This window comes from Anopheles marshallii, chromosome 2 (genome assembly GCF_943734725.1).
Source record: "Anopheles marshallii chromosome 2, idAnoMarsDA_429_01, whole genome shotgun sequence".
In the NCBI taxonomy this organism is placed as follows: domain Eukaryota; kingdom Metazoa; phylum Arthropoda; class Insecta; order Diptera; family Culicidae; genus Anopheles; species Anopheles marshallii.
Genome location: NC_071326.1, coordinates 39,332,933 through 39,360,830, shown reverse-complemented (window position 1 = coordinate 39,360,830; position 27,898 = coordinate 39,332,933). Strand labels below are relative to the sequence as shown.

At 43.0% G+C, this 27,898-nt stretch overlaps 1 protein-coding gene across 1 annotated transcript; it reads left to right on the top strand.

The window, feature by feature from the left end:
- The first annotated feature begins 10,996 nt into the window (after positions 1-10,996).
- LOC128708330 (uncharacterized) lies at positions 10,997-13,560 on the top strand. The gene is made up of 5 exons (XM_053803303.1): positions 10,997-11,090; positions 11,234-11,379; positions 11,464-11,704; positions 11,884-12,557; positions 12,634-13,560. Exons 1-5 carry the CDS (start codon positions 10,997-10,999, stop codon positions 13,558-13,560), a joined length of 2,082 nt encoding a protein of 693 aa, XP_053659278.1.
- Positions 13,561-27,898: the final 14,338 nt, after the last annotated feature.

The window sequence follows — 27,898 nt, the reverse complement described above, 5'->3', positions numbered from 1 at the left end:
TCCTCTGTGGGCCAATTTACACCGGTGGAAGTGGTTGATAAATGATGACAGAATGGTTCAACAAATGAAGAACCAATATACTAGCGGCTCGTTTGCTATAAGTGTACGAGTGCCCACAGGGTCACAGACCCCCCTCCTGCTCCTTTTACAGTGAATATCCGGGTGACGTTTCCGGTGTGTCCAGAGTTCTCGATCAATCAGCGTCTAGCTCTTACCGTACAAAAGGGCTATCAATCAAAATTGCCAGAAATAACAAGCTTATTGGAGGGTAGAAATGAATACTTCCCACTGGAAGCGGAGATAAAAATCAATAACCCGACAGGACCTTTAGCTATCAATCAAAGATGGTTTGATGGTGTGCAGAAGAAGCGACAACAACAAAAAACAATAGATAAACAAACCAAACGAAACGACTACAATGAACAATGAGCGAAACAATATAATCCTTCATGACATTTCAAGACATGGCCAACGATCGATAAACTCGTTCACTTCACTCAGTTTTATTCAAGCGTATTTGTGCTACCCTGAATAACTCGTTATGCTGGCCTTTCCTGCCACGTCATCGTGATCTCAAGCGATAAAACATTAAATGCAAATATGTATCTTTATTGGGCAACAAAAAAGGCTCGAAATTCGGAAAGAATTCGTTATCTAAATATTTTCATTAGACAATCATTCTGCGTCAGAAGTCGATTCTAACAAACAACAACAATATTTTGCTTTACATTCCTTCACCCCTTAACCGTAAGAATAATAATCTATCCGCCTGAGAATATGATCGTATGATCTCATGAATATTTTCTCATCGCAACACCACTTCCTGGACCTCCATTTTTTTAAACACATCCATTGCAAGAGAAAACGATCCTGTTAGCGAAGCCATTTTTTGTGTGTGTGACCTTTCCATATGCGTGTATGTTTTCTCAGTGCATTAAATTTGCCGTCAAAGTACCGACGCAGAAAGTGGTTTGGCCCTTTCGCCGGCAAAAATGCAAAAATCAAGCTACCCTCATACACCAGCAAGCCAAAGGGGCTGCATCGCGCTATTGTACCATTACCGGCCGGAATCTCGTTACGCTGATGAGTTTGCGTGTAATGGGTTTAACACACGAACGATGATGTCCCACCGGGGAGATTGTGAGCGTATGGGGCGTATTTTTTTTAAGGAGGAATGTACATCGTCACACAAAATGGAACAACCATGTTTGACTTTTTATAAAACGCCGTGTATTTATGTACGTATTTTTAAAATAAATGAGTATCCCTAAAAATCTCTTCACACACTTCAAGAAATTATCGGTATATTATTTAACCAAGCATTGTTTGAACACTCCTAAAATGTTTATAAAAACCCTCATAATGCAATGTTGCACATAAATTTATTTTTCTGTTTGTCACTAAACGCCACGATAGCTAAACGTCACAATGGATACCGTAGATAGCTTAACGCAAACCTTCCCACTACGTCGATATCGAAAAGGAAAAAAAAACAGCTGCCATACCGGTTTTTATGAGAGTCACAAAAAGTGAGCACATTTTTAATGCATAAAAATATCCACATCAGCATGGGAAGCTACTTTTTGTACTGCTGCCGAACAATACCGCTGCTTGGAATGCTGGCAAAAGAAGCGCGCTAGATTGGTTTGAATAAAACATGGAAAAGCAGCGCAAGCCTACAACGCCATAACGCTAAAACCAACCAGGAATAGGACTGCGGGATTAAAGCATCATTCTCGTGCGGTGGAGTGTAGCTTCGATCGGGAAAAGCTTCGAGCCTAGAGTATTTCCATCCCTGTGTATCCCTTGTTGCCCGTGTGCAGAACATATCCTTTTCTTGGCTCTGCAGCATACGCCATCAAACGAGCAGTGCTCGTAAATAATGCCAACCGTTTTACGGTCACTGCCAGCAAATGAGTGCTCGTTAGCGTTGGTGGTCGTATCGAAAAGAAAGTACATTAATTGCACGTTGCTTAACAGAAGAAACAAAATAAAACATGGGCAAACGAGGGTCTCTTTCAAGACAGTACGAATAATGTACAGCTTCAAACGCAAGCACATCCCATTTCTCGGTATTCGTTATATAATAACAAAAAACAATCACACATACAAAGTATTAACTTTACGCATACATCCACCGTATGTGCTCCGTACAGGTATAGATAAATAAAGTACAAACCAAACCAAATCCTACACCGCTGTTGGGATGTTTCATCTCTCCTTTCCCACGTGGGGACGCATCCCTTCTGTTTCAACAAATAATTACACAAATCAGTTCCAACACTCGCTATCGAGATAATGGCAAACGAAAACAATAATCATCAAAATCGTCCTAAATGTTCAGCGGCCCGAAAAAGGGGTTTTTTACCCCTTCACCCCCAACAACCGGTAGGGGTAGGCCGTTTTTCCTTATTAGAGCTGGTAAATGACACCGACCGCCCTATATAAAAACACCACTTTAGTGAGAAAATGCACTACACCTCACAGATGGTGATCGATCCGTCGGGTTGAGTAAACCTTGCTGGATTTGTGACCGGGATCTCTTATGCTCTGTATCCCTAAAACCCGATCGACACCGGACGTGCAGGTGGTGCGCGAAATGTTGTTTCGACTTCCACACACCCGCTCAACGCACACCACAAACTGGCTTGTGTTTCGCTTCGACAAAAGACAATCCCGGACGTTAAAGCCTCATCCTGCACACACATACACGAAGGTGCTGTTCTTCCGGTCTAGTTGGTTCGTCGGAAATCCTTCAACCGTGAATTGCTAGGATGCCGTCAGGTAGGTGAGTGGTGCCGCAAACAGGGCAAGGAGCGTAAGAAAATTGGATACTCGTTAATGGGTTCTTAGTGTTTTGTTGGTGTCTTTTCGAGAGGAAACTCAAGAGAGCTCTTTCAATGCTCGCCACTCCCAAGCAGCGCTCCATCGTTCCTACCCAACAATACCCGGGCTGAGCGGCTGTGTATGTACATATGTATGCATTCAGGTTCTATGCGAACTATGCGTTCATTCTTGGTTGGTCAATGGCAGGTATGATCAAACCTTCCAGCAACCACCATCCCTCGGAGATGGATTAAGAATAGGTTTGAAGGTTAAATTGTTTTCACAAAGTTATCCCCCTATTCATTCGCCATCCGAGATGATGTTCACCATGATGGAAGACTTCGACCATGCTCAAACACGCTGTCCGGGCAGATCTAAAACATCGAGACGGATGTGATAATCATTTCGTTTAAGACCAGTAATCTGTTTACCAAAAATGGAAACGGTAGGAAAACCGTTCGCGGTCCAGCTGCTTTGGGAAAAACCGTTTCACGCTACGTTGAACACATGCTCGGCAGCTGAAAATGTAGTCCCGGCGCATTGAGATGCGTGTGTTTTCGTCGCGTTTCGCTGTACACTTTTGCTGTGTACTTTAATCTTGCGCCCCATCGTAACTACATTATCCTCATCAAAGTACTGGCTATGTGGCATGTGAACTACAAGCTCACAAAAAATGCACGTAATAAATATTCAATTAGATTACATAATTTTTAACACTGGTAGTTTTTTTCATTTTCTGCAGTTGTTCTACAATCCATTGATAAGATTCTGACTTTGTAAACACATTTCACACGATGGAAAGCTTACATCCAGGTGTACCATAGGCAGCTTATGTCAGAATTCTATTTTTTTCTTGGCCGGTTGTCCACGAATTTTGTCAACAGAACTGCAGAACTATCTTATTCATACAGAGACCACCACTTCTACTGCTTTGGCACCTAAACCTCTAATGTGTTTGGCCTACCAATTTACCAGTGAAATTCTATTTTATTCACACGTGGCAGGTAATTCAATTCTGCATACAGGAATGCGCCATCTGGGTCGCATGAATCACCATCCTCAGCACATGATTGCTTGATCAATTCAATGCATGATGGCCATGACAAAGTCGCTAAGAGTAGAGAAATATATTTCTCTCGCATGATGTAATAACTTTGTATGGAACAGAAGACATGAGTCGCTTCATTCCACACTGCTTGTTTAATGTACTGGTTTACACTTTCAACACACAAAACTAGCTAGTACACACGGAGACAGTTCACCGATTTCTCCACCCAATGCCACGTTGATAACAACGCACGTCTCATATCGAGCGAACACTTTTCAAACAAATTTTGTTTGCGGTACGATTTCACAACAAACATTCTTACCCTTGAGAATTGCTAACTATGACGGATACTATTATTTCGCAATCGACCGAAGCGAACCCCCGAAGCCGTTCCACTCACTTGGTCCGTTGGTATTAGGGCAGACGCAACGTCCCATGACGCAAATGTCCAATTCGGGCTGCATACATCCTTTAATTTATCTTCTAGATAATTTTTTGCTTGATAAATCTCTTCCGCATTAGGTAGATAACGCCTGCTAGGAAGCTTTAGGCGGAACTACATGTATCACAACCTGTTTTGCTATATTTATTTATAGTGCTATTTATATGCATTAAACCCACCTGCAGATATGGAACAATCTGTCTGTTATTCCGTCGATATTTACCGGACTGTAGGCATTCATCAACACCATTGTTGCATTTTCAGTTGATCAATGGCTGACGCTATTAAAATACTAATCGTTTTCACGCGCAGTCGCAACATTTTAATAACGAGGTCGTTGGCGAAGAAAATTATGTTACATGCAATAATTTAGTATTATGAATGATATGGCATTTTCAAGGTGCTTACAAACAAAAAATTAAAAAGTTTTGCAAACCTAGAAACAGATTTTTAATTTCTATTGAAATTGAAAGGAAATAATCCACAGATGGCAGTTGGGTTTGACGTCATGCGAAACGAGAAACGTCTAGGTGTCTAACAGATACGATTTATTACGACCAGCTGCAGAGAAGAGCTGATACGAGTAAGAAAACACCAGTGAGGCAACCACCACCGACGTCATAGGTAATTTTTCTCCGCCTTTTTCCCAGGCTTCACGGACCACATCAGATCAGCCAAAGCACTAACAGCCTGTTCGCTGCAAACCACGTGTTTCTTGATTGCTTGACCCACTGCCTAATCACTTTCAAGAGTGCTTATTAATCAAATTTAAATCACTAAGGCGACGGTTCGTTTCTATTAGTTAGATTCAAAGCAGGCTGGTAAATAAAACTATATTAGCGGAAATTTAATTTCCCTTAAGATGGTCAGCGTTGGCTAGTGCCGCGACTTGATACAGCCGCCCGTTTGTCTGTGAACCCATTTACCCCCACGATTGGCGCTCAAACTGGGGATGCCCAAAGCGCGCATCACATTGCGCGGAAGCACTGAAATGGAAAATGCGTGGATTATGCGTAGATACAGCCAGTTGACTGATCGAATTATGTGTCCCTGAGACACTCCGGACAGATGGCATTAAGCAGCATTAGGCAGCACAACTACATTTCCGCAAAAGGGGAAAAGGTCAAATATTCATTTGCAAACTAGTGCATTTGTAAATCCAAAGTGATGAAAAGCTGGACAGTTCATACATTGAAGTGAACAAGTTTCAACATTAGACTTTTTACAGCTTTTTTACCAACGCGTGAACCATTGGTTCGTTTTAGTTGGCCGGATTGTTTTCGAATGTTGTGAGACTGTCCACATCCATTTATGTTTGCAACTTTTGCCCCTCTTTTCTTTCTTCTTCCGACATCACGTGTCGTGTGTGGAGACGACAACAACCATTCCATAGGTAGCATAATTTGTCATACAGTTTTCCTGCTGTTGCGTGTTTGATTTTTCATCAAGGTCATTCACAACCTGTTTCAACTGCGTATTAACATGTTCCATTAACGAAAATTTATATCGATAATGTTTGACCGTTCGATTGATTGCTATGATTGAGTTTAACGACTTTTAGTTAATCATTCCGTTTCTCCGCAATGAACGGTGCGGCAAGCTGATTTTACGATCACCACGTGTCGGTGTAACGAAAACACAAAGACAACGAGGGCTATTATTTGTTAACAAGGTTCAATAGGATGAAGATATTGTATGCTGTTAAACATGAAACAATTTTCAAATAGACAAAAATATTCGAAACTAGTTTAAATATATCTTTGCATTATCATATTCCAAAACAAGGCACAAAAAAAATGTTGGAATATACAAATAATTACAACCTTGCCAACAAACTAAAGTGTGCATATAGCCACGAATATCCGGAAACAAGATTTTATGTATGTCCGATGTTATCATTCCTGATCTAGGTCAATAAACTTAATAACAAATTGGTCGGAAGAAACACAAATGATTGAGTAGTCTACGATGCAGCCAAGGTTGAAAAACAACCTATCCTTCAAGGGAATTGAACCGGAAGCTCTGGTTTTTCTATCTTTCAGCCGGTAGAACACTGCGGCGTATATTTGCAACACCCTCAGCTACAGTTCTTTGACGGTGTTAGCAAAATTCCTCTAGCAACTGCACCCAGTCCCTTCAGATCCAAACAGATGAGATCACTGTTGGGATAATAGATACGAGTGAGAGGAATAAATTATAAAATGGTCACTCATAATGCTACCACAAAAACATATGCTATGACACACCATTTTTAATTGGAACAAATCGCGTCTGCTTCATCACGCTGCCTATCTTCACACGTGTGTCTCGGACACGACTATGGACTGAATCTTTCCCATATCGACTATTCAGCTTGTGCGGTTCATCCCAACACCCACCCTTGAACCTTCTATCACAGTCTTCTATGATTTCTTTCTCGCACTATCGCCCCCAACATACGAGACGCGGCTCGGCTAGCGCTGAAAGTTATGGCTATGCCTCACCCAAAGCACTCAAAACATCGTGTTGTCTCCGTTTGGATCATCTGCGCGTAGCCAACTCCGCATGCTGACACGTCGAGCGTTTGATTTAATTGCCTACTTGATCAAGAGCTTAGCCAAAACAAATTTGGTCCTCTCATCTTCATTTCCGACGCTACTCACAATAATCGTCCAAATGATTTATTCCCCTACGCCGAGAGTCTTATGTCTCAAGTGTAAAAGGCGCACGCCACACCGAGCACCGTATACACAGACAACCATGAACATACTACACATTTTTGACAAAAAGCATTTGTTGGTTCACGTGTTTTTTTTTTTTTTTGCTTACACCCCCTTTTTGGTAAGCATTGATTTTACACACGCCTTGAAATCATTTGAACACGCGCTTCAACCGTAGCTTACAACTGTGCGTTTGAGCCGACCGGATAGAAAACGAAAGCAAATCAACACCATTAGATAGGGCCGGGTTCCCACCTGGATGCACCATTGAATTATTGACTTAGTTTCACTCATTTTTCTTCCGTTGTTTGAGCAGCTCCAAAACTGAATCAGGTGTGCAGTGGGTGCCCATCCGATCGAGACAGGGCAAACAGTGCGTTTGCGCGTTCATTGACGTCACCAGGGTCAACAGTCGATGTAATGCGTGTTTCCCGCATCCGAGCAAACATGCTTCCCGCCACGAGCGCAAGGCCACTATTACAGGGCGGGAATGGGGAGGGAATCACCACTGTTTGCTGTCGTTGCTTAAAGACATTCTTCATTTCGGCTAATGAACGTAGCGCATTGATTTGCTCAACCAGCTGATAATAGGCTTGCCTCCATCGATCGAACGCTTCCTATTTCCAATTGCTATGATACTGCTACGTTCGATTCAAACGCTTGCCGTAATGGTTAAGAACAAGAAAAACCAGAAAGATTTCAACTTGTGTATAGAACATGGGTGCCCTGACTGAATCGAGGTCAGCTACTGTGGCGGCATCGATTGTGAGTTCATTGAAACAAGAGCTCTCTAGATGGAAAATTACTTTAATCAATTTTTATCATGACTTGCAAAATGGATCCCATGCGCGCACACACACACACGCACACGCCAAAACCATGAGCATGACGGTGGTGTTTCTTGCCTGTCACTCTATTACTTGTTAGGCAAAGATCTTAGGTAGGCAATTCGTATGCCGAATTGTTTTGCACAAATTGTTCCACATTTGGCGATTCAATTAATAACTGGTATTATTGCTTACACTTACAAACACACACACAGCTTAGTGGTTTAGTTTAGCTTCGCTAGGAATACATTCAGACATAGGATAAAGGGCCCAGTTCTGTATTTCCTTTCCTGTTCTGTTTCGATCTGCGCATTAAGTTTGATAAGCATAAATAGACATCTTTTAATTAAATCGTTTTGAAAATCATTGATTTTTATTAGTCGCTAAACCATATGTGATTTCGGTGCGCAGGTATGAATATTCCGTACATCGTAACAATTCGGGGAAACTTTAGTCCTTCAACTGTCTGTGGAAGACAGACTTAACATGGTGTTTGAACATCATCAGTTTAATCGGTTTTATCTACATGTTGATTTCTGTTTTGTTTTGTTTCTTATTTCTCGACAATCGAAGGTTGCACGATTAATACTTTTAAAAAACAGACGCAACAAAATAATCGATTAGCTTGATCATGCTCATTGGACAAGGGGAAAGGGTTTTTTATTCTGTTCGATCATCACACTATACTCTCTTCCTACGATCATTCAATACCTACAGCACAGTACGCGCCACGTGTATGGAAGCACATTTCCGCCAAACTGTGTATTAATCGATAATAAAGCCACTGGTCATTATAGGATCATTAAATCTCTACTTCCGACGGTCGATCATTAATCGAACGCAACCGGCGATCGATGCTAGCAAATAACTTTTCAATCGCCAAAGAAGCAATTTCAACACATTATAAAATTTTGCCAGCTGTACACTTTTGCCAAACACAATCGCAACAATCGCATCGCTGAGGAGTTGGTAGAGAAAAGCTTAATTATTGCAAAAAAATAGCAGCCACTCATTACATCATTGCCACAGAATTGGAAGTCTGTATTACCTTGGTTTAAGATGAATCACAACGTGAATCGATTGTAAATACAAAAAAAAACAAAAACCGCACCTCTCAATTTGTACTTACCACTGAAAGTACACGCTAGGTTCGAAAATGTCTAACATCTTGTCAATGATGTGTTATAACTTCAATACGATCGACCTCGATCCTTATCCTTGACGCGATAATTGCGTTCGGTGCTTTCTTCAACAACACGTGCAGCAATTCCTACAACAAACACCGAAACGTTACATCTTCCCTTGACGCAGCATCGTCCGCTTGATGATTACGCTCGCGGTTTTTGTTCACGAAGAAGGAGGACAGAACTATTGAAACCGCTAACAAATCGTTGTACACTGAGCACTAGTGCTCCCCGCACTATTCCCCAACCGGCACACGAGCAAACAACGCCCCATGAAACGCCGCCAAAAGGCATCACACGAAAATAAGACGAAAGACTTCAACGACCGAACCGACGACGAACGCGAGCGCACCAACCGTGCCCGTCCGTGGTGAAAACTCATTTTGCGTACCGTTCTGAGACGGATCGGTGCAGTCGACTGTGATCGCTCACCGGGTGCACATCTTCAAAGTACTACATCTTGGAAGTGAGTTTTCGCCGGTTAACCTTACGACTGGTTTTGCATCGATTTCGTGGAAATTTGCAACGAATAAGCCGTCGCGATCGTGAATCGTTTGTTCCTTTGCTTTTTTTTCGAGCGTATACTTGTTTGTGGCAAACATTGCTACCACTAAACTAAACCTCGCTTGGAGACAGTGTAAACATGTGTTATAGCCATGCTAATGTGACAATATTTGAATTTTGAACACACGATCGGTGTGTTGCCGAGACAAACAAGTGTACGAACAATTAACTCTCTATGCACGGGACCATGGAGATACGATAGAAAGTTAAACAAAGTAAAATTGTTCAACAAAACAATTGGCGATGGCAGTTGCAGAGTTCAGCAGCATACATCTTCCCAGTGTACAAACGTCAATAGACCAACAAGTAAACCTTGCGAACCTTGGTGCATTACAAATCGCTCAAATGACCACGAATAAACTTTTGGGATCAGATTTCCAGCGCGTCTAACCTTCGACAAAATGTCCTTAGTGTGGCTAAAAATTCACAAACGCACTGGCCAGATCGCACTATGTTGGATGATGCATTTTCCATCTATTGGATACGCTTTGCAGAGCGTGCCCCTGAAATTGTTGTAGTGGACGTATGAATGCGATTTTTAACGCCCGCCGATCTGTTACCGACAAATGCACGCTATACACACTCTGTAAATGTTGTTTACTTTCGTACCTTTTGAACAAAAGAGAAATAAGATCAAAAAAAGAACATAAGTGCCAGTGTTTTCATTTCAGCCTTACCTAAAAAGCAGAATGTGCAATCCATTATTTTCGAATCGGAACGAAGGTTCAACAACTTCGTAAATGTGCACGAATACAGTTACCACTTTCTACAGCCTTATCATAGCTCAAACACCCTAGACCGTGGCAAACAGCCGGAAAAAAATCTTTTATAATTTGCGTCACACTTTCCTCGAGCTGTGTGTTTTGTTGCGTATGCTGATCTCTTTTTTTCTATCCTCTTTCAACGTCCCCAGCCAATCTAGCATCACCTCAACATTTAGCTCATCGTTTGCGTCCGTAAAGTGTTTGGCAATGACCAATATTGCGAACCATATCCGGCAGTGAAAATGACGATCGCCATCGATTGTAATGCGCCGTGGCAGTAGAGATATGACGAACCTAAACCTGTCAAACTGACAACAAAAAAAGGATAGTTTAATGAAAAAGAAACCGGAATTCTTTTCAGTGCGAATGTGAAGTGAATGAAGTGCGGTTTTGTGTTTCTACGCAATTGAACGTTAAACATTTTAACAACACAAATGTACTAAAATGATAAAGTGATATGTACGTGAATAAAATTACACCACTGTACTAACATATCGAGAATTTTGAAATAGTTCAGTGTATCAGAGTGAACGTCTATACAGTCAGTGTGTTTAAAAGTACGTCGGATCTTGTTCGTGTTCGTCAACTAGTAATATTGTTAGTTTTCTTATAAAAAACTGTACATTGTCTCCTGACAATAAAATGGCTATACGAACGGTTTTATTTACACTATACGGCTTGTTGCTGTTGTTTAGTTATGCCGCAGCCGATAACTCGTTCGCTGAAACATTTCAAAGTAAGTTCCTAACGATTCATGGCATGTGAAGTACCGAAACGTATTTGTGTGCAAGGAAGGGCACGGAGATGTTATGCATTTTCCCCGAGAGAAAAATAGCAATACGAATAAGCTGTTTTGTTCCTTGTTCTGTGATGTTCTAGTGCAGGAATACCTCAAATTTCCACCAGTGTTCTTGTATGATGACTTCGAGGATTGCCGACGGTGGTATCGGGATGAGTACGTTTATTGCATCGTAAAGGCACCACTAGCACCGGACGATTCATCCGTCTTGTGGAGAAATATAAGCGTGAGTAAATCCTGTCACAGTACAGCTGTGCTATAGCAACCCTTGACTGATGTAATGTACGGGACATATCCGGGGGTATGTCAGTATTTTTCCAGCGATTATCACCACTATGACCATACGGTGTTGGAGCGTGGCGTATGCATTCCAAAATGTCACGACGCTATCATACAAAATGCGACCGAAAGTGGAACGGATCTACTTTCGCGTGAGGAAATGATTCACCGCTGCATAAGTGCAGAGATTACGCCTGACTATGGGCTGATCGTATCGACCGAACTCCGCATCCAGCACTGTTACTCCCGTGATACTGTGAATATTCCATACGGTATGAGTAATTTAATGTCACTTATTTTTTCTGTCTATCAACATACAGAATGCAATTTGAACAGGTCAAAAAGATAGAACTCCTAATTTTGCCTATCATAGTTGTTTCATAGTGAAACACATCAGCAAACACACTCATTCTTGTCTCCTTCCTAATGCATCTTTTCATCTCATCTCCAGATTGGCTGGATGTGATGTTTTTCGTACTTGCCGCTGCAATTATCGCACTCGTGGTAGCCTCCACCGTGTACGATATGCACCAGCAGGCGAGACAAAAGTTTCCAGAAGATTACTTTGCACGAAACTCAAAGCAGGCGCACCAGCGGCTGCTCACAGCGTTCTCATTTCCTCGCAATATCCGTCGATTGCAAGAACCGATACACACACAAACCCGCATCGACCTTGCTTGCTTCGAAGCGTTCCGCTTCGCACAAACGTTCCGTGTCATCTTCCTGCACGTGACTATTGCACACTTGAAGATTCCCCAGCGCAATCCCGAATATCTCGAGCAGTTGCAGCACGGCGCCTCGCTACAAACGTTCATCGCCGAGTTTCAAAACTACGTACAAACGTTCTTCACTATCGGCGGTATGCTGATGACAGTGAACTTTCTCGATCATGTACGCAAAAATCCAACGTTCCGTTTGGCGTACTTCGGCGAGCGACTGTTAAATCGACTTTGCCGATTAGTGCCAACGTACGCGTTCATGATTCTCCTCGAGGCATCAGTTATGCGGCACCTGATCGATGGACCCTTCGGACAGCAGTTCATTGGAGAGTCGGCCAATAACTGTCAACAGCAATGGTGGATGAATTTGCTGTTCGTAAACAACTATATCGGCTGGGATAACCCGGTAGGTGTCGACAAGCTGGGGTTTGTGATTTGTTTGAGGGTTGTTAAATTAAACATTTCTCTATTTTTATCCTCAGTGCTTCATACCTTCCTGGTACCTTGCGACAGACCTACAGCTGTTCGTATTTGGCCTTATAATAATGATGATTTTCTGGCGATGGCCAGCTACCAGAAGATACATCTTCAGCGCCATCTTCCTCTACAGTGTGATCGTTCCTGCAGTGGCCTATCTGATGACTGGCATTACGCCTGTCATGACGGTGGACATGAAGAACGCGGAAAAGTACATCCGCGGTCAACAGTTCCAGAGCGTGCTATACTTCCCATTTCATCAGAACACCGGTATTTACTTTTTTGGCATGTTGGCCGGCATGGTGTATCACCACTATCGGGACCAACGGAAGGAACTGTTCAAGGTTGCTGCATTCCGTCAGCTAGCCAATTTCAGTGGACTTTTGTACGTGTTCTGTATGGCCACCGTGTCCTGGGTTGTGTCGAATCTTTCCTGGCTTCCAGCTATCTGTCTCGCTGCATACGCGAGTGCCTTCAAGCTCAGCTGGGGTCTGTTCAACACTGTACTGCTGCTGGCGTTGGCGCTACTGCACCGACATAACTGGATCAAGATGGCATTGAGTCATCCGATCTTTCGCGTGCTCGGCAAACTGGGCTACAGCGTCTATCTCATCCATTTCACCGTAATCGTACAGGTGTATGGTAGGGAAAAGGCACCCATCTTCAGCAACGAACAGATAGTTACGGGATACACAGTCGAGGTGCTCTTTTTTAGCTACATCTTTGGGGCCTTACTTTGCGTTCTGGTGGAGCTACCGACCGGAGCCGCACTCAAAGAGCTAATTGAACCGAAAGCGCATAAACCCTCCATTACTCAAGTGCATACCGGTTCTGAGCCAATCAGCGCACAGGTAGGATCATCGTCAACCACCCTGGCAAGCACACCGGCATCAGATGCAACAATCATGACGAGCTCGAAAGAGAGCCGATAACTACCCCGTGTCGGGAAAGCTGTGATAATCCTGTGACATTCACTGGTCAAGTTTGAGAATCGATGTGCTAGAAGTGTTTTAAGAAAAAAATATTTCTTCTAATCCAATCTTCTCTACAAGAACGTTTTAAATTTAAAGCGAGATATTATTCTCTAAAAAAGTCATCCTTGTCCTTCCCAATGTCTGGTTACCGTAAGGTCTCTTATTGGGCAAGGCTTACACCCTTTAAACACTCCAGATATAACTTTAAGCTGCTTCACAAAAAATGCATGCCAAAGCACGCACTACATGCGACATCGGAGAGAAACAATTTCGCAAAAAGACTCTCACTGCAGGAAGGTTCTTTGGCGATTGCCACATTTCCATACCTTTAAGACTGACCGACATCCGCTACCGGTTGCTTTCCGGTATGGGACGCCCTCTCGTAAACCAAGCCTTCTGTACAAAGCGAACAAACCTTACAGATAAGCCACGACGTTCCGGGTCGTTAAACACAAGTATTCGTTAGTTTTAATTGTGGTTTTAGTTTCTGTGAGTGTGTGTGAGAAAGAGAGAGAGAGAGAGAGAGAGAGAGAGAGAGAGAGAGAGAGCGAGTGAGTTATCGGCATGTTATCAAGCACGAGCATTATTGGTGCAAGGTATCTTTTAAGGCTGTTTTATTTTATCTTCATCAAAGGCTGTGCACAACTCTACTGGTTTAGGATGATCTTGTGCACTACCGCCTTAGATAACACTGGTAAACACATTATTGTGGAATAAATAAAACGTCGGAAAAAAACCCATGCGAACCTATCCCATCGCAAAGGCTGATGACAACGTAAGTTTGAACCAACTACAAGGAGCTTAACAAGCTACAGTTTAATCACGAACTCATCTAACACTGCCCTAATATTTCAGATGTTATCAAAACAATATGTAAGAATTGACAAGAAGTTTCAATTCCTTCAATACCATTGCTTGCAATCTTCTCCGGCATTTTTACAATCTTTTTTTTTTCGCTAAACAAATAATATCAAAACGAACCAATCGATCATCAGCTGCTAGAGAAGCGCTCATTCAGTGATGTGTTAATTGTTATTATATTTTTCAACCGAAATATCCGCTTACCACGTGCACATCTCAAACGGCATCTAATGTGCGGCGTGTGCCGACCTTCGTGGACACGCTCCAGAAACAATTCACCTTCTCCGAACGTGATTGGCACCGTGCAAACACGTGTACGCTTTTATTTAGCGGTTTGATTCACTACTCTCCTACAGTCCTTACGTGCGCATGGCACACAAAAGTTGACCTGCTTGCTGATCGAGGACAAATCGGCCCTGAACTTCGCATATCTTCACGTGTTTCGCGAGGAGGATGCCGCGTACACGCTTTGCAGATCTTGAATAACAGTGAGAGCAGCTCTTGAGGCGTTTGTTTTTGATCCGACATCCTGTTCAGGAGCGAAACCATAAATCGCGCAAAAATTGTCTCTGATTTTGTTTCAACTATATACACTTAATAGTTTGTTATTTCATGTAGTTTATGTTGCTTGTGTTGGTTTGATTTTATTTATTTATCATTGTGATGTTTGTTGTTGCTATTTAATTTTTAATTTGGAAACCCTTTATAGTCAAATTTATCAAAACTTTTTTTGGCATAAAACTTAAACTACTTTTCATTCAGCCAAACTCCATTATCCAACGAACAGTCCGTATTTAATCGAGGTGAGCATCAATCAGCTTCCATGAAAGGTGTTGTAAGGTCTCACATCTAATGTCTTCATTATGAACTCGTCAAATAGCACCCATGAGAAAGAATACCAACAAGCAAGAAAAATTACGCTGCACCCGCTTCATCTTCCCACCCTTGTCTACTAATTCGCATAAAGCCTCAACGTTAGGTTGAAACTATTAAATCGTATCCCGTCCTGTCGAATGTCGTTTATTCAAGACCACACCAACAAGCGAATTTGTGCGGGAAATGAGATTAGCACATTGTGTGCACTCTGTGAGGCATAACCTGATTGCTAACCATTACGTACGCTGATCGGGCGGCTTCATTGTACGAGACGTCCATTCGTGCAATCTACAATAGAAAGTGCTCGACAGCCAAAATGCCAGCCATAGCTAATGTGAAAATAATCGCCCTATTCCATTCTGCTCCTTCCCTCCATTCATCTCCGCTCCTTTACACCAACTCCTGTGGAGTGTGCTAGTTTTTGCTTGATTCTCCCACTTGGGAAGGTTGAGAATAGTTCCCTTGCCATTGCCATTTAGATCTCCAAATGGATCCGTCAGTTTGCTGAATTGACGGATCTTTTTTTTTCCTGCCTAAATTATAAACCACAAAACCCACAACAATCGGGTGCAAAGCTGAGTGTATGATCAATGCAAGATAACGATTCAAAGCACCGTCGCTAAAGTGTGGAACGAAATTGGGAGGGAATTCTTAAATCTGATTGAGTTATAGTGTTTCATTAGTTGGGGTGCGACCGTGTTATGTGACGAACAGAAACGGAGGTAGTGACGTCAAGCTTAGTTCGTAGCTGCCGCCGCAAATGCATCGAAGCATAAGATATTTATTAATTTCATATTTTGTGATTTAAAAATTTAAAAAAAAAATTTCGTATTGACGTCATAACACAATTAATTCTGCTTTGGGGGGGGATTAACAAATTTGTTTTCATTTTGTAATCAGCATTATACACTTTTGGGTATTTCTATTTTCAAGATATTCAAGGTTACAGGAAAACTATTAGTCCAACGAATTTGAATGGTCCAGTTTCTTCCAATCTTTGATGATTGAGCTTAAATAGGTCTACATAAAAATATTAAAACCTAAATCACATGTTAGACAATGTTAATGAAATAAAAAACTTTTTTCGGCTCTAAGATTAAGGACCAGAAAGAGATCGCAAAATTTTCGAGGCCGCTTTTTTATTGGCACAACAACCGCAAGAGGTCTAGGCCTGCCATTTTTGGCTCTTTTTACTTTTTTGCCCGTAGCTGGATAGTCAGTCCTGCGCACGGGGGATTGGTCCGGATGGGATTTTGGACCGGTCCGTTCGTGTGAAGACCAGCACCGCTATCAATACACCACCGAGCCAGCCCCATTTGAGGTCGCTAACAGATGCTAAATCAATCTTTTGTTATTCCGATGAGATCACCATACGGTGTATCATTATTTAGCACATTGAACTCACATCGCTGGCCATATCTCCGGACCCTGGGTTTTGCTCACAATCCCACTGATAAAGCTGATATTCTTCCTCGCGCAAATGATGGTTACAAGCAAATCACTAACGCACCATGTTTGGCTAATTTCTTCGCCGGCATTATGCATGCAGAATCTGCCACCGGCCGATTGATTGACTCAGCTGGGCGACACCCGAATAGAGAGGTGACGGTTAAGACAGATAACTCTCCGCGACAGGCGACATGCGCTTGGCGAAAAGGAACCGAAGCGGAACAGCACGAAGAGAGAAAAGAAAACGATGAATTTGGCATTCACCCACATCACCGCAACCTTCAACATGGGCTCCCTGAGTTAGCAACGATTTTTTTATGTACGCGAAACTTAACACACCGAGGCGTCTCTGAAAACAGCGGGAGCAGGACAAGCTGATAGGAAAACCATTAATCATTCCATCATCTCCCATAAATCTTTCCCCGTGCAAAGGAGTTTTCAATGATTGGGTGTTGTGTCTTCATTCCTTGCCTTGCCATTCGCATCTACAGCATATGCGCACTTTTTCCGTTCATCGCAGAAAGAAATTTCTTAAAAACTACACTAACCGCAGCCAAATAGTTCCGGCCCAAGATTACTGGCCATTCTTGCTTGGGAACTCTTCGAACGCAAAACTCCAAAAACAAACAAAAAAACACTCTGCCTGTGCTTGACTGCTATTCTATCGGTGGGGAATTGAAAACTTTCTTCACATAAATCGATTATCATGTCGTTAATGTTTACAAGTTATGCAGAACCAGACACAAAAAAAGGAAAAACTCCCGTTACCAGAAATTGGGTTAGATCATTCTTCAAACAACACTGATGCTCTAAAATACTCCTAGAAGGTATCAGGCAAAGAGGATGGTGTATCTCTTCCCGTCTTTTGTAGTGTATTTACTTATCATGTTTATCCCAAACACCCTCTACAAATAGGAAAAATTTAACCGAATGTGATGCGGAATATGAGGTGCAAATTAAATTCAAACGGTATTTATCGCTTCTCGTTTATCATTTTTATTCGCTAAAAATTGAAGAAATTGAAACGCACAACAAAAACAAACCGGGTCAAAAGAGTAACACAAAACCAACTGCGGCATAAACCGGTAGCCCACATTTTTCCCCCAACAAATCCCACCAGAAACGGAAGGTGTCAAAAGCTGATCGCCTTTTTGCCGATCGACTTGTAAATTGCTTTGCTTGCACGGCACAATCAACGCCGACAACGACTTACTTTTTATTTACTGGTGTACATTTGAGAACAAATTGCATTTATTAATAACGCTCCCCGATTTGATCCACTTTTGTGTGGCGGCGAAATCAAATCATCATCTGATTTATTGCATTCATTTACAACATCTTAATTTACGGCACGGTATTAAAAGCCATCCAAAACCATTAAAACCTAAATACTATGCCTACACGGAACGGCACAGAAGAAGATCAGTTTAGCAGAAAGAAAATTTACCGAAACACACACACATACACATTCCGTTATACTTTTGTCACGCTGAAGCAAAGCAAAAGCAACAAACAAACGATCAAAAAAAGAAAAACTGCCGCACCGTCATGACCACGGGCAATATTTCTCACGGTTTATGAGACTATTTGTGAGCTTTTATGCTTCTTCCCGTCCATCTCGCGCACGTGTAAATCGCCCTAAAACTCACCAGCTCAAAACGAGCACCCAGCTAAGCGCAAAGATGCCGCGACTAGCATATGGCGAACGATGCGAACAAAGAGGAACGTAAGAAAACAGATCCATTTTTCCGCGCCTCACACAGGCAGTGTCGTATTAGGTCGAGCTAAAAACATACGACCGAGCCGCGCACACAGACAGACATTAGACATTGTTGAATTCAATGTCAAATGATGGTTATTTTCGTATAGTGATGCTATTTCTTCCCCACTGATCAGATCGAACGAGAGCCCCCCCGGAGAGAAATGTTGTGGTCATTATAAGGTACGCGTGTGCGTAACAATCACATGCCGAAGAAACATGCAACCAGCGTCATACCGCTTCGCGTGACACGCAAAGCATCATCATCGACAGAACAAAACAAACGTCCGCACGCTTGGTTCGAACAGCTTAAAGCCATCAGCGAATGATTAAATTTTACATGAACAAGGCGCAAGTTTCCGCCATCGACAGGACATTGCTTGCACGGTAAAATAATAACCGACCGCGTGTGATTGTCTACTTCATTAGGCTATCATGCGATCGAATGTGCCGCTGTGGTTCAGCAGGAATGATGCCGTGATCAGCACAAATTATAAACACACACGCCTCCGTTGCTTATATGTCGATCAGTCGTACGTGGCGATCGAAGGAGTTGCGATCTCTTACGATGTCCCAAACGCTACGGGGTGCACGAACTACGATTGACACGTTTGATTGGTTCGCAAGGTTATCCATTAGGACACGTCGTGAAGATCGCTCCGGGCACTCGAGTGCGCCTGGAAGCTAGCCAACGATACACCATTATAGCAGCTCAGCCCAACGTTTCACGCTATCATCACGGAATGTTGTTTGGTTACATGCTCGTTACAGCCACGGTGTGTTATCTTGTCCACCGCACACCTCCCTCATTGTTGAATTTGCTTCCTTAAGGGTACTCCGAATGATGTGAACGACCGTTTGTTCATTTGGCTGATATATCCCTACTTGAAGGCCCTTAAAGAAGTCAAGGCGATTGTGAAGCCAACCCGAAATGGTTTATGGTCCAACGTACATGTACATCGGTAATGGCTTGATGACTTAGAAACACGTCTCCAACAAAAAAAAAACAGCAAATAACCTCGGCTGAAGAGGAAGGAATAAAATCGATGTTATTTTATCACCTTCTCCCAAACCAAATCGATTCCATTTGGCGTGAAAAATGGCACCTGCTGGCTCTGCCCGCGTTTCGAGGAAGCGAGGAAGTTGATTAGAGCCCGCACCAAATCGCATCCATCTTTCAAACCGATGGTGGACGCATTATGCAACAGCAAGAACCCTGCCGCCTTACGTGGCAAGGGCGTTGCCCGTAATAAAAATGACAATCGCAAGATTTATTGGGTGATTTTGTGGGTGTTTGCTGTTCACCGGGAATTACCTGTCGTTTTTGGATATTGGTAGCCCGAGGTAATGATATGAAGTGAAATGAAAAAAAAAAACTTGAGAAAGCAACCGTTCCGATGATCTGCAGCAGCTACGCTCCATCTGTTCGGAATCGATCGGAAATGAGGACCGATTTAGGATGTTGGGAGCAAATAGTATAGCACAGCATCGCTTATCACGTTTGGAACGTACCTAAAACGAGAGGAACAACAGAAGATTTTGGTTAGATTTACATGCACTATTAGATGCGAAGCTATGAAGGTGTCGTAAAGATTTACCAAACCCAAATGACACTCGTAAATAATGTAAACTTTAAGGTGGTAGTACACTTTGGCGACCTAAGAAAAGACTATTTTTGGGACTTGTTTTTAAAGAGAACTATAAATATATGTCGCAAAAATGGAGCACATATATTTACTTTGCGTTTTCCGGCTAGCAAAACCATTATCTCGATCTACACAGGGTTACCCATTCGGTCAGGTGCAGCTTCGAACCACGAACAGCAACCTACTGATCGGTGAACATCATAGAGGCTACACCGTTGGAACTAGAACAAAATCCATATTGTGTCCTTAACCACCAATAAATTTTGTATCATCTGCATCGTATAAGGAATATTATGTTAAAGCATAAAAAATTAACAACATCGTTAAAAATCAAGGCTTTGGACCCATAGAAGAACATACAATCTTGACTAATAATTTTAAAAGCTTGTATTCGAGGTTCAGCACCCCTGCAACACTGTTTCGCTTTTCGTCCTTTGCTTTTGGAACGGAGTATTTCATCGACTTGTCAAATAATGTTTACGATAAAAAAGATTTTTTAAAGGAAAACATAAACCTTTTTTTAATTTGCTGAGTATACTAACCCCTAAATCGTTGGTCGAAATCGGCACTCTTGTAACTTTACTGACAAACACACCACACCTTCTGTGCATCAAACAGTGCATCAGCGAAAGGAAATGGTTATTAGAAGTTCTTTATATTTTCGTCTTCACAAAACTAATGATGCCAACTCTTTCCATAGCCGAACTATTCCTATCAATTTACTAGTTTGAGCACATTGTTCGTTAGCGTTTACGGACCAGCAGCATTAACCATAAGATCCTGAAGAACGGACCATTTGCGACTAATAAGATTACGGTGAATGATGCGGCAACTATCGCCCTTCACTGCTCGATAATGCACATGAAGATGAAGATTAGTAGCTTCGCTCTGCTTACGGCACCCGCCATTCGTCATTTTTTAGCAGCCGTTCGAGCATCCTTTTTTCCCCTTATTTTGCCTTTCGGGCATTCATTTACGTACTGCACGGTGGATTGTGAGATTTTCTTTCGCATTATCATTCTCGCTGCTGCACATTTTCCATTAGTCAAAATCTTCAGCCAGTGTCGGCAACGATTCCTTACCAACCGCAACCACTTTGGGGATTGATTACTCAACGTGGAAAAGGAGAAAGCGTTATAGGATCGCCTTTGCATTTGTGACTTTGAGTGAGTGCGGCTAGCGGTCACTAATGATATTATACTTCTACCGCTCACAAATGCAGCACCGATGACGATGCTGGTCGCTGGAGGTCGCACTCTACAAAAACTCTCAAGAAATCAACCATCTGGAAGCGAGAAGTGTAAGGGGTACAGGAAAAGAATTTACCCTCAATCAGCTATCCTTCGCTGTGAACATCCGCTCGGACGGACAGCTCCATCTCCGGTAGCATTATCCTCAAGGATCGCACATAACTAAAGCGCAATGCATACGGTAACAATGCGAACGAATGTTTGTGATGACTAAGCATTCAAAGGGAACAATTTTGTTTGTGTTTTCTCCCAGCGTTGTGAATTCTTTCCATTTTCCCCTGTATTGGTTTGCAGGCCTGTGAGAATGTATGGCTGTGTGTCCATGAGACAGAGCATCGTTTAGCAAGTTGATTGGATTTCGTTGAGTTTGCTTCTTTTTTGTTCGCTATCATTTTTGTTTTGGAGAAACTTCAACGCACTGCATAGATTTACCCATACGTGACGCACACCGAACGCTGGGATCAGAACCGGTAAACTTAATCATGAAGTAAGCTTAACACTAAAAAGCACACCAAAGTGTTGGAATTGAGTACGATTGATGGGTGAAGTCAATATACATTTAGCTTGGATAAGCTTATTCCTCCTGAGGCACAATCAGCAATAGTTTGCCAATGTGTTTCTGTGCCCCGCTTGAGCGCAAACTTCAACTTTGAAACAATAATATTATGCGGGCCCGAAGCTAGTAACGAAACTTATCTCAACGATTACCTCCCGTCTAATGATTTCATGCCGTGCTCGGAGGCAATATCTACCTTAACCGAAAATCAATAAACGATTGCAACCAACGATAATGGCTCACTTTGCACTCCCCCCGGTCTAATCATATCTTCAACTTGTTCGCCCACCTCGCCGACCACCAGCCAACAAAGCTGCCAGTGTCCGGTAGGCAATGTGTTTCCCGTGCCTTTTGGGTGCGTGAATTAATGCGCTTGGTAAACATCAACTGATTTCTGGCCCGGGTGGCTCATTATAATGGTTCATTCCTGGAAAAAGGTTTCTCGCTTCATTAGCTGAACGATCAGTCCACGGCACAGCAATGAAGTTATAATTTTAAGTCAGCTTCACAACTCTTTCCTACCAGAGAGGGTGTATCTTATTTACACCTGCTTCAAATAATCAACGTGTCCGATAAGCCATCATAATTATCCCGTCTTATGCAAAGGATACTTGGCGATTCGGCTGAATTTGTGTCACAGTTTCAACAAACAGTTCAACCTCCAGGAAATTGTTCTCTTCTGCTGAAGGATTCACTTTCGTTGAAATCAATCGTCAGTCGGTTGATTGAAATGATACGGTAATTGGACGATAGTGGCACAGATAAGGGAGTCGCACGGAATTTAGACTAAACTGTTCATCATTTTCAAAATATCTGGACGAGTTTACCTTTTCCGCTCGACTAATGAAGATTAACACGGTGGATAAATACTGTCTAGATGTACAGACTATGCGTTGCATTTGATATTACTCCCGCAACTTTAATTATAGTCTTGAGGTTCCAAAGTTTTCCCCGCGGGCAATCCGAGAAACCTTCAAGATCTAGATGCTGGGAACCGTAAAGCCATAAATAACTCTGCTACGAAAAAATTAACTGCTCTTAATTTGGCCAGCAATTTACTTTCAGGTGACAGTTTTCTCACTTCACTAATCTGGCTTAAAAACTTTACCCAAAGCTTCACGCAGTAAGTAAATGCCGAGTGACCGTTGCGTGGTGACCGCTTCATATCCGGCACTGGCAAAACACCACACACGAGAGCCCCCCGGCAGTGTGCATAACACCTAATGAAACTGACACTGCAGGATACTGTGCTCATTATTTTTAACCATGGTTTGCCACATCCAATGCCAATCATGTGCACAGTGCGCAGCAGTTCGCAGGAGGAAGATTTGATGCATTACGCTCACTTCGCACTCATGTGCTGAGGCGTTAAAAACGGTTGTTTGCTCACGTGACATTGCCCACCCGTCGTGGGCTCTACTGGAAGGTATTGGATGAGCTATTGTTTAGAGCGAACGTTCAACCTGTCCCATTGCAAAGCGCTACACGAGCTTTATACCGGATTGCTGTCGGGCTCTGTGCATCACAACACCTCCGTTGTACAAAAACGGCCACAGTACGGTGACTGCCGGTGGTAGCTTCACAGCTATCATTGCATACATTTTGGCGCAAATGGTTGTGCGCGTTGCGCATCTGCACGAATAAGAGGAACTCGCGTTTGTCGGACAAATGAGACCTGACGCAAACCGGAACACGACGGAAGATTCATAGCCGGAAGGGTTCTATGGACCAGCTAACAATGCGGAATGATAAATCAGTTGGTAACGTATGGGTGTGTATGAATTTTTATGTAGATTTTTTTTTTAATAAATACATCTAATTTAGAAGAAAAAATGACAAGTTTACCTTATTAACCGTGCGTTTCTAGTTGGTAAAGAAAATTATGTATTAAAAATATGTATCTCCTTTGCAACACTACAGGCTCAAGAGTTATTGGCATGAGAATTCCTTTGTTTACATGACTTTAGATACCTTCAACAGGATAGCGAGTGTAGGAAGAATCTAAAACTGTATTGAGGAAGATCTATCATTTAGGTACAACTACAATTTAACCTTCATGATATTAGGTACATTAAAATACACTTTGATTTATTGATTCAATAAGAGCTAGGTCATCTAATTATTTAACATAATAAAACTATTTCCAAACAGTCTTCGTTCAATGTCGACCATCTGATGTATTGCAGCAACAAAATTGCCCTGACTTTATGTGATCCTCTTGCCAATAACTTCAACATTACCAGACGGGTCATACATAACTTCTTTTTTTTATCTTATTCAGTTCTCTTGTCTCTATGTTTCTGGAAACAGTGCAATAGCTGAACAAGCGCTGAATATTTCATTCTTTCTCCTCCTTCTGTTGGAACACTCACACCGGACCGGGCAAGTTATAGAAGGCTTTAGGTCCTCTGCATGTTGCTGGGCTGGCTTCGGGCACCATTCGTGCACACGGCAAAGTTTGTGGTAAATTATGTAATCCTGATGCCAGTACTTTACCAACTTTCCTAATCAATAGTCACCCGCATTCGTGTCCACGTTTGAACCCTTCGCAGCCACTGCGAGTACGATATCCAAAACCGATAATAAAGAACGAGAGAAAATACTCCCCGCAAAGCGCGGAGGTTATGACGAGGGCAAGAAATATTTGATGGGTTTTGATCAATTACTAGAAAGGAAGGAAAAGTTGACGCAACGCCTGGCAACAAGAGCAGCGCCCGTAAACATGATTACGTAAAGCACCTGATAAAGCACTCCCAGCGAACCGATCCCATCCACATGATAAATCGATTTTAAGCCACTGAACGCGGAAGCAAACGCTAAGCCAATAATAGATGTATTGAATTCGCGCTGGTAACGCTACCACGACCACCTCTTCTAAATCTCATCCCTCCTCCGAGGGGTGCGATATGGTTTTGCGGTGTAATCCCTACCGAAAAGGTGCATCTGCATGCTCTGCAAAGCTTGCTACCATACGGCTAAAGCTGCTCGGCGACGGTATCGACAAAAAGGAACCGTATCTCGACATGAGGATCTTTCGACGATGTACTCTCCGCTCGCTATGTACACACACTCTGCCGTGGTACGTTTGGCCTTTGCCGACTGGAATTGACAATGACATACGACTGCGCTTCCACACTGACAGCTGCTTCGACGGGAGCTTTCGTCAAGAACCGATGAGTATACTGGCTACCGCTTTTCCAAGTGTTGCCCGTGGTTGAGTGTAGTCGTCGTCAAGTTCGAGAGGCCACATGGCCCTTCAAGAGCTAACGTCATTGTCAAATTCAAGAGCGCATGTCGAAAGGCATTGCCCGTTGGGAAAGACGCTGGAGGAAATCTGTTCTATGCTAAGCGTACCACTTCTCAAGAACATCAAACCTAGAAGGCACCGATCGAACGCACTTCACGAAGCATAAACGTGATGAAATCGCACACCACCGTCTCACGGTTTGGCATCGCGATGCTGCTGCAGAATGATCGCGCGAACTGACACCATTCGCGTGCCCCTTGCTCTGCAGTGTTATCGCAAACTGTCACACTTCACCGCGGGCCCGTCTCAAGTTTGATTGTCGCAGAATGATTCGCGAACGAAAGATTCGAAACGTCGAGATGCCTTACCGGAGCAAGTACGTAGCGGCACCGGTAATGGTGATGCAACGTTTGCAACCGTACCGTCAAGTACCGTCTAGCGGCAGCAACTATGGGATTCCCATGCAACGAAGTCAGAATAAATCAAGCATTAACGCGGGCAACATTGTACCCATATTTTATGTGCCATGTCGCGTACTCTAATCTCCGGCTGAGGTACTTTCACCTACGTAGATTCTTCCGACGCAGATAGGACGCATCCACGTACCGTTTTGCACACGATAGAACCTGCGAATGGCGAAAGGTTGATTGCCACCGGGTGACGGTTCTGCTTTCACCGTCGAAACGTTTTCGTTTCAATTCCGTGCCGGTGAAGATTTCGTGCAAATAACCGTCACCCACATTGCCCAAAAACGCTTCCCCATGGCTTTCGGAGCACCAGCGAGGAGAAATGAATTTTACAGCCCAGTACGGTACTAAAACCAAACGAAATGCTCTGCCAGTGGTAGCACGTAATATCGAATCGTGATTGGGATCGGATTTAGCGCAAAGCCCGTACCAACATCCATTCCATAGCAGCAACATCACGCGGGAAAATGGGGTAGACAAAATTGCACTGAAAATAGATTTTCAACTATGTGTGAGGCGCGCGCGGTGATTGCAGAAACAATGCTGGAAGATGCCGGAACGAGGGCGAAAAGTGGTATTTACATGCACGTCAAAGCCAACCCATCACGAACGTGCATCCACGAGCGATGACAGCTACGGAACTTACCAGCAAACCCGTTTGCATGGAGCATGGTGTTCGAATATTGAAATCTCAGCCAATCCGTCCTGATGTACGTTTTGCTGTCTGCCGTTCAAGAAAACTCTGATCGATGGTTACAGTTGGTTTAGTAACATTCGAAATACCTCTAGTCAAGTCGTTTTAACTTGTGTCCAAACGGTGTGTCTAGTGAGACTCAACAACGGAAGAAAGCAAACCGGCAAAAAATGAAATATTCATCCGAAAATGGAACACATTCAAGCGACTTCATAAACGAAACGAGAGCAGCAAACTATGACTCAATCGCTAATTTCTACTCATACCGTCATACCGTTGTGTTGACCTAAATACTCTTAAAACCATCCTTCATCGGCTTAAATTTATCCAAAGGGGGAAAAAAATCTACCCTAGTATGGACATTTCCATCGACGTACTGTCCAATGTCCTAAAGGTGAAGTTGACGTTTTCGTTTTTTTTATGCCCCTCGAAAGTGTAGCCTAGCGTTGTGAGTTATGAAATCCTGAGCTACCGATTTCAAATCCATCCATAAGTCCTCGCCCTGCCTTGTTCGATCCCGGTTCCGTAGATGGAAGCGATTGAAATTTGCAGAGCTTTATTCTTTGTTTTGTGATGCTCCATCAAAGTCTCTGCAATGAACGGACCGGACTGGTTGGTGTTTTAAAACGGATGAACCGAAAATATTGAACGGGGATCAGCTAGCACTAAACGATACAACAAAAAGGGAATCAAGATGGTTGCCCTGCTTTTCGTAGTACGACGTTGGGGGTTTTCAGTGCGTGTATGTGTGTGGGAAGGCGGGGTTCTGAAAACGACGTACTCTTGACGTTCACCTAACTCTGGACCTTCGCTTTTGTGTTGCTCGAGCAAGCTTGAACCACCCATTTCGACCACTAATCACGGCACTCTATCATATCAAATGCCTCAACAACGATAACGTTATTTGCATCCCAAAAACCTCATTCCTCGGCTGGCCTAAGGTTCCCTTCCTCCAAAACCGTCGTTCCCAATATTTTCCCCACCCGGGAAATATGATACGCAAACGCTATGTAAACGTTGTTCTGACCATCCAGCCAAAATACGAAACTGCTTGAGGAATGTGATACTGCTCCGAAGCGGCAAACGCCTACGATTTATGCAACCATTTTGTAAGCTTCACATTCAACCCGTTCAACCATAAATGAGAAAAGCTGCCACTACCTCGAGCACGTTTCGTCTCGTACAGTGTTCGATCCGTACAAGAAAGGATCTGTTTATGATGCGCTGTCCAGGCGACGAGCGCCGACAGACCAGGACGGTGGTGAAATTTGTAATCGAGAAAACGAGGCCAACAAATGTCATCCGTTTCGTTTTTATGGAAAGCGACACACAACCGAAGCGCCTCCGGTTAGGTACATCATGTTGGCCTTGCTCGGTCGATCGAATGGAGGTGCCTGGGCCTTTGAACGCACGCACACACAGCCACACGTGCAGACTAAAGGACGAACGGACGACAGCCCTTCCTATCGGCCGGAAACCTCCACTAACCGC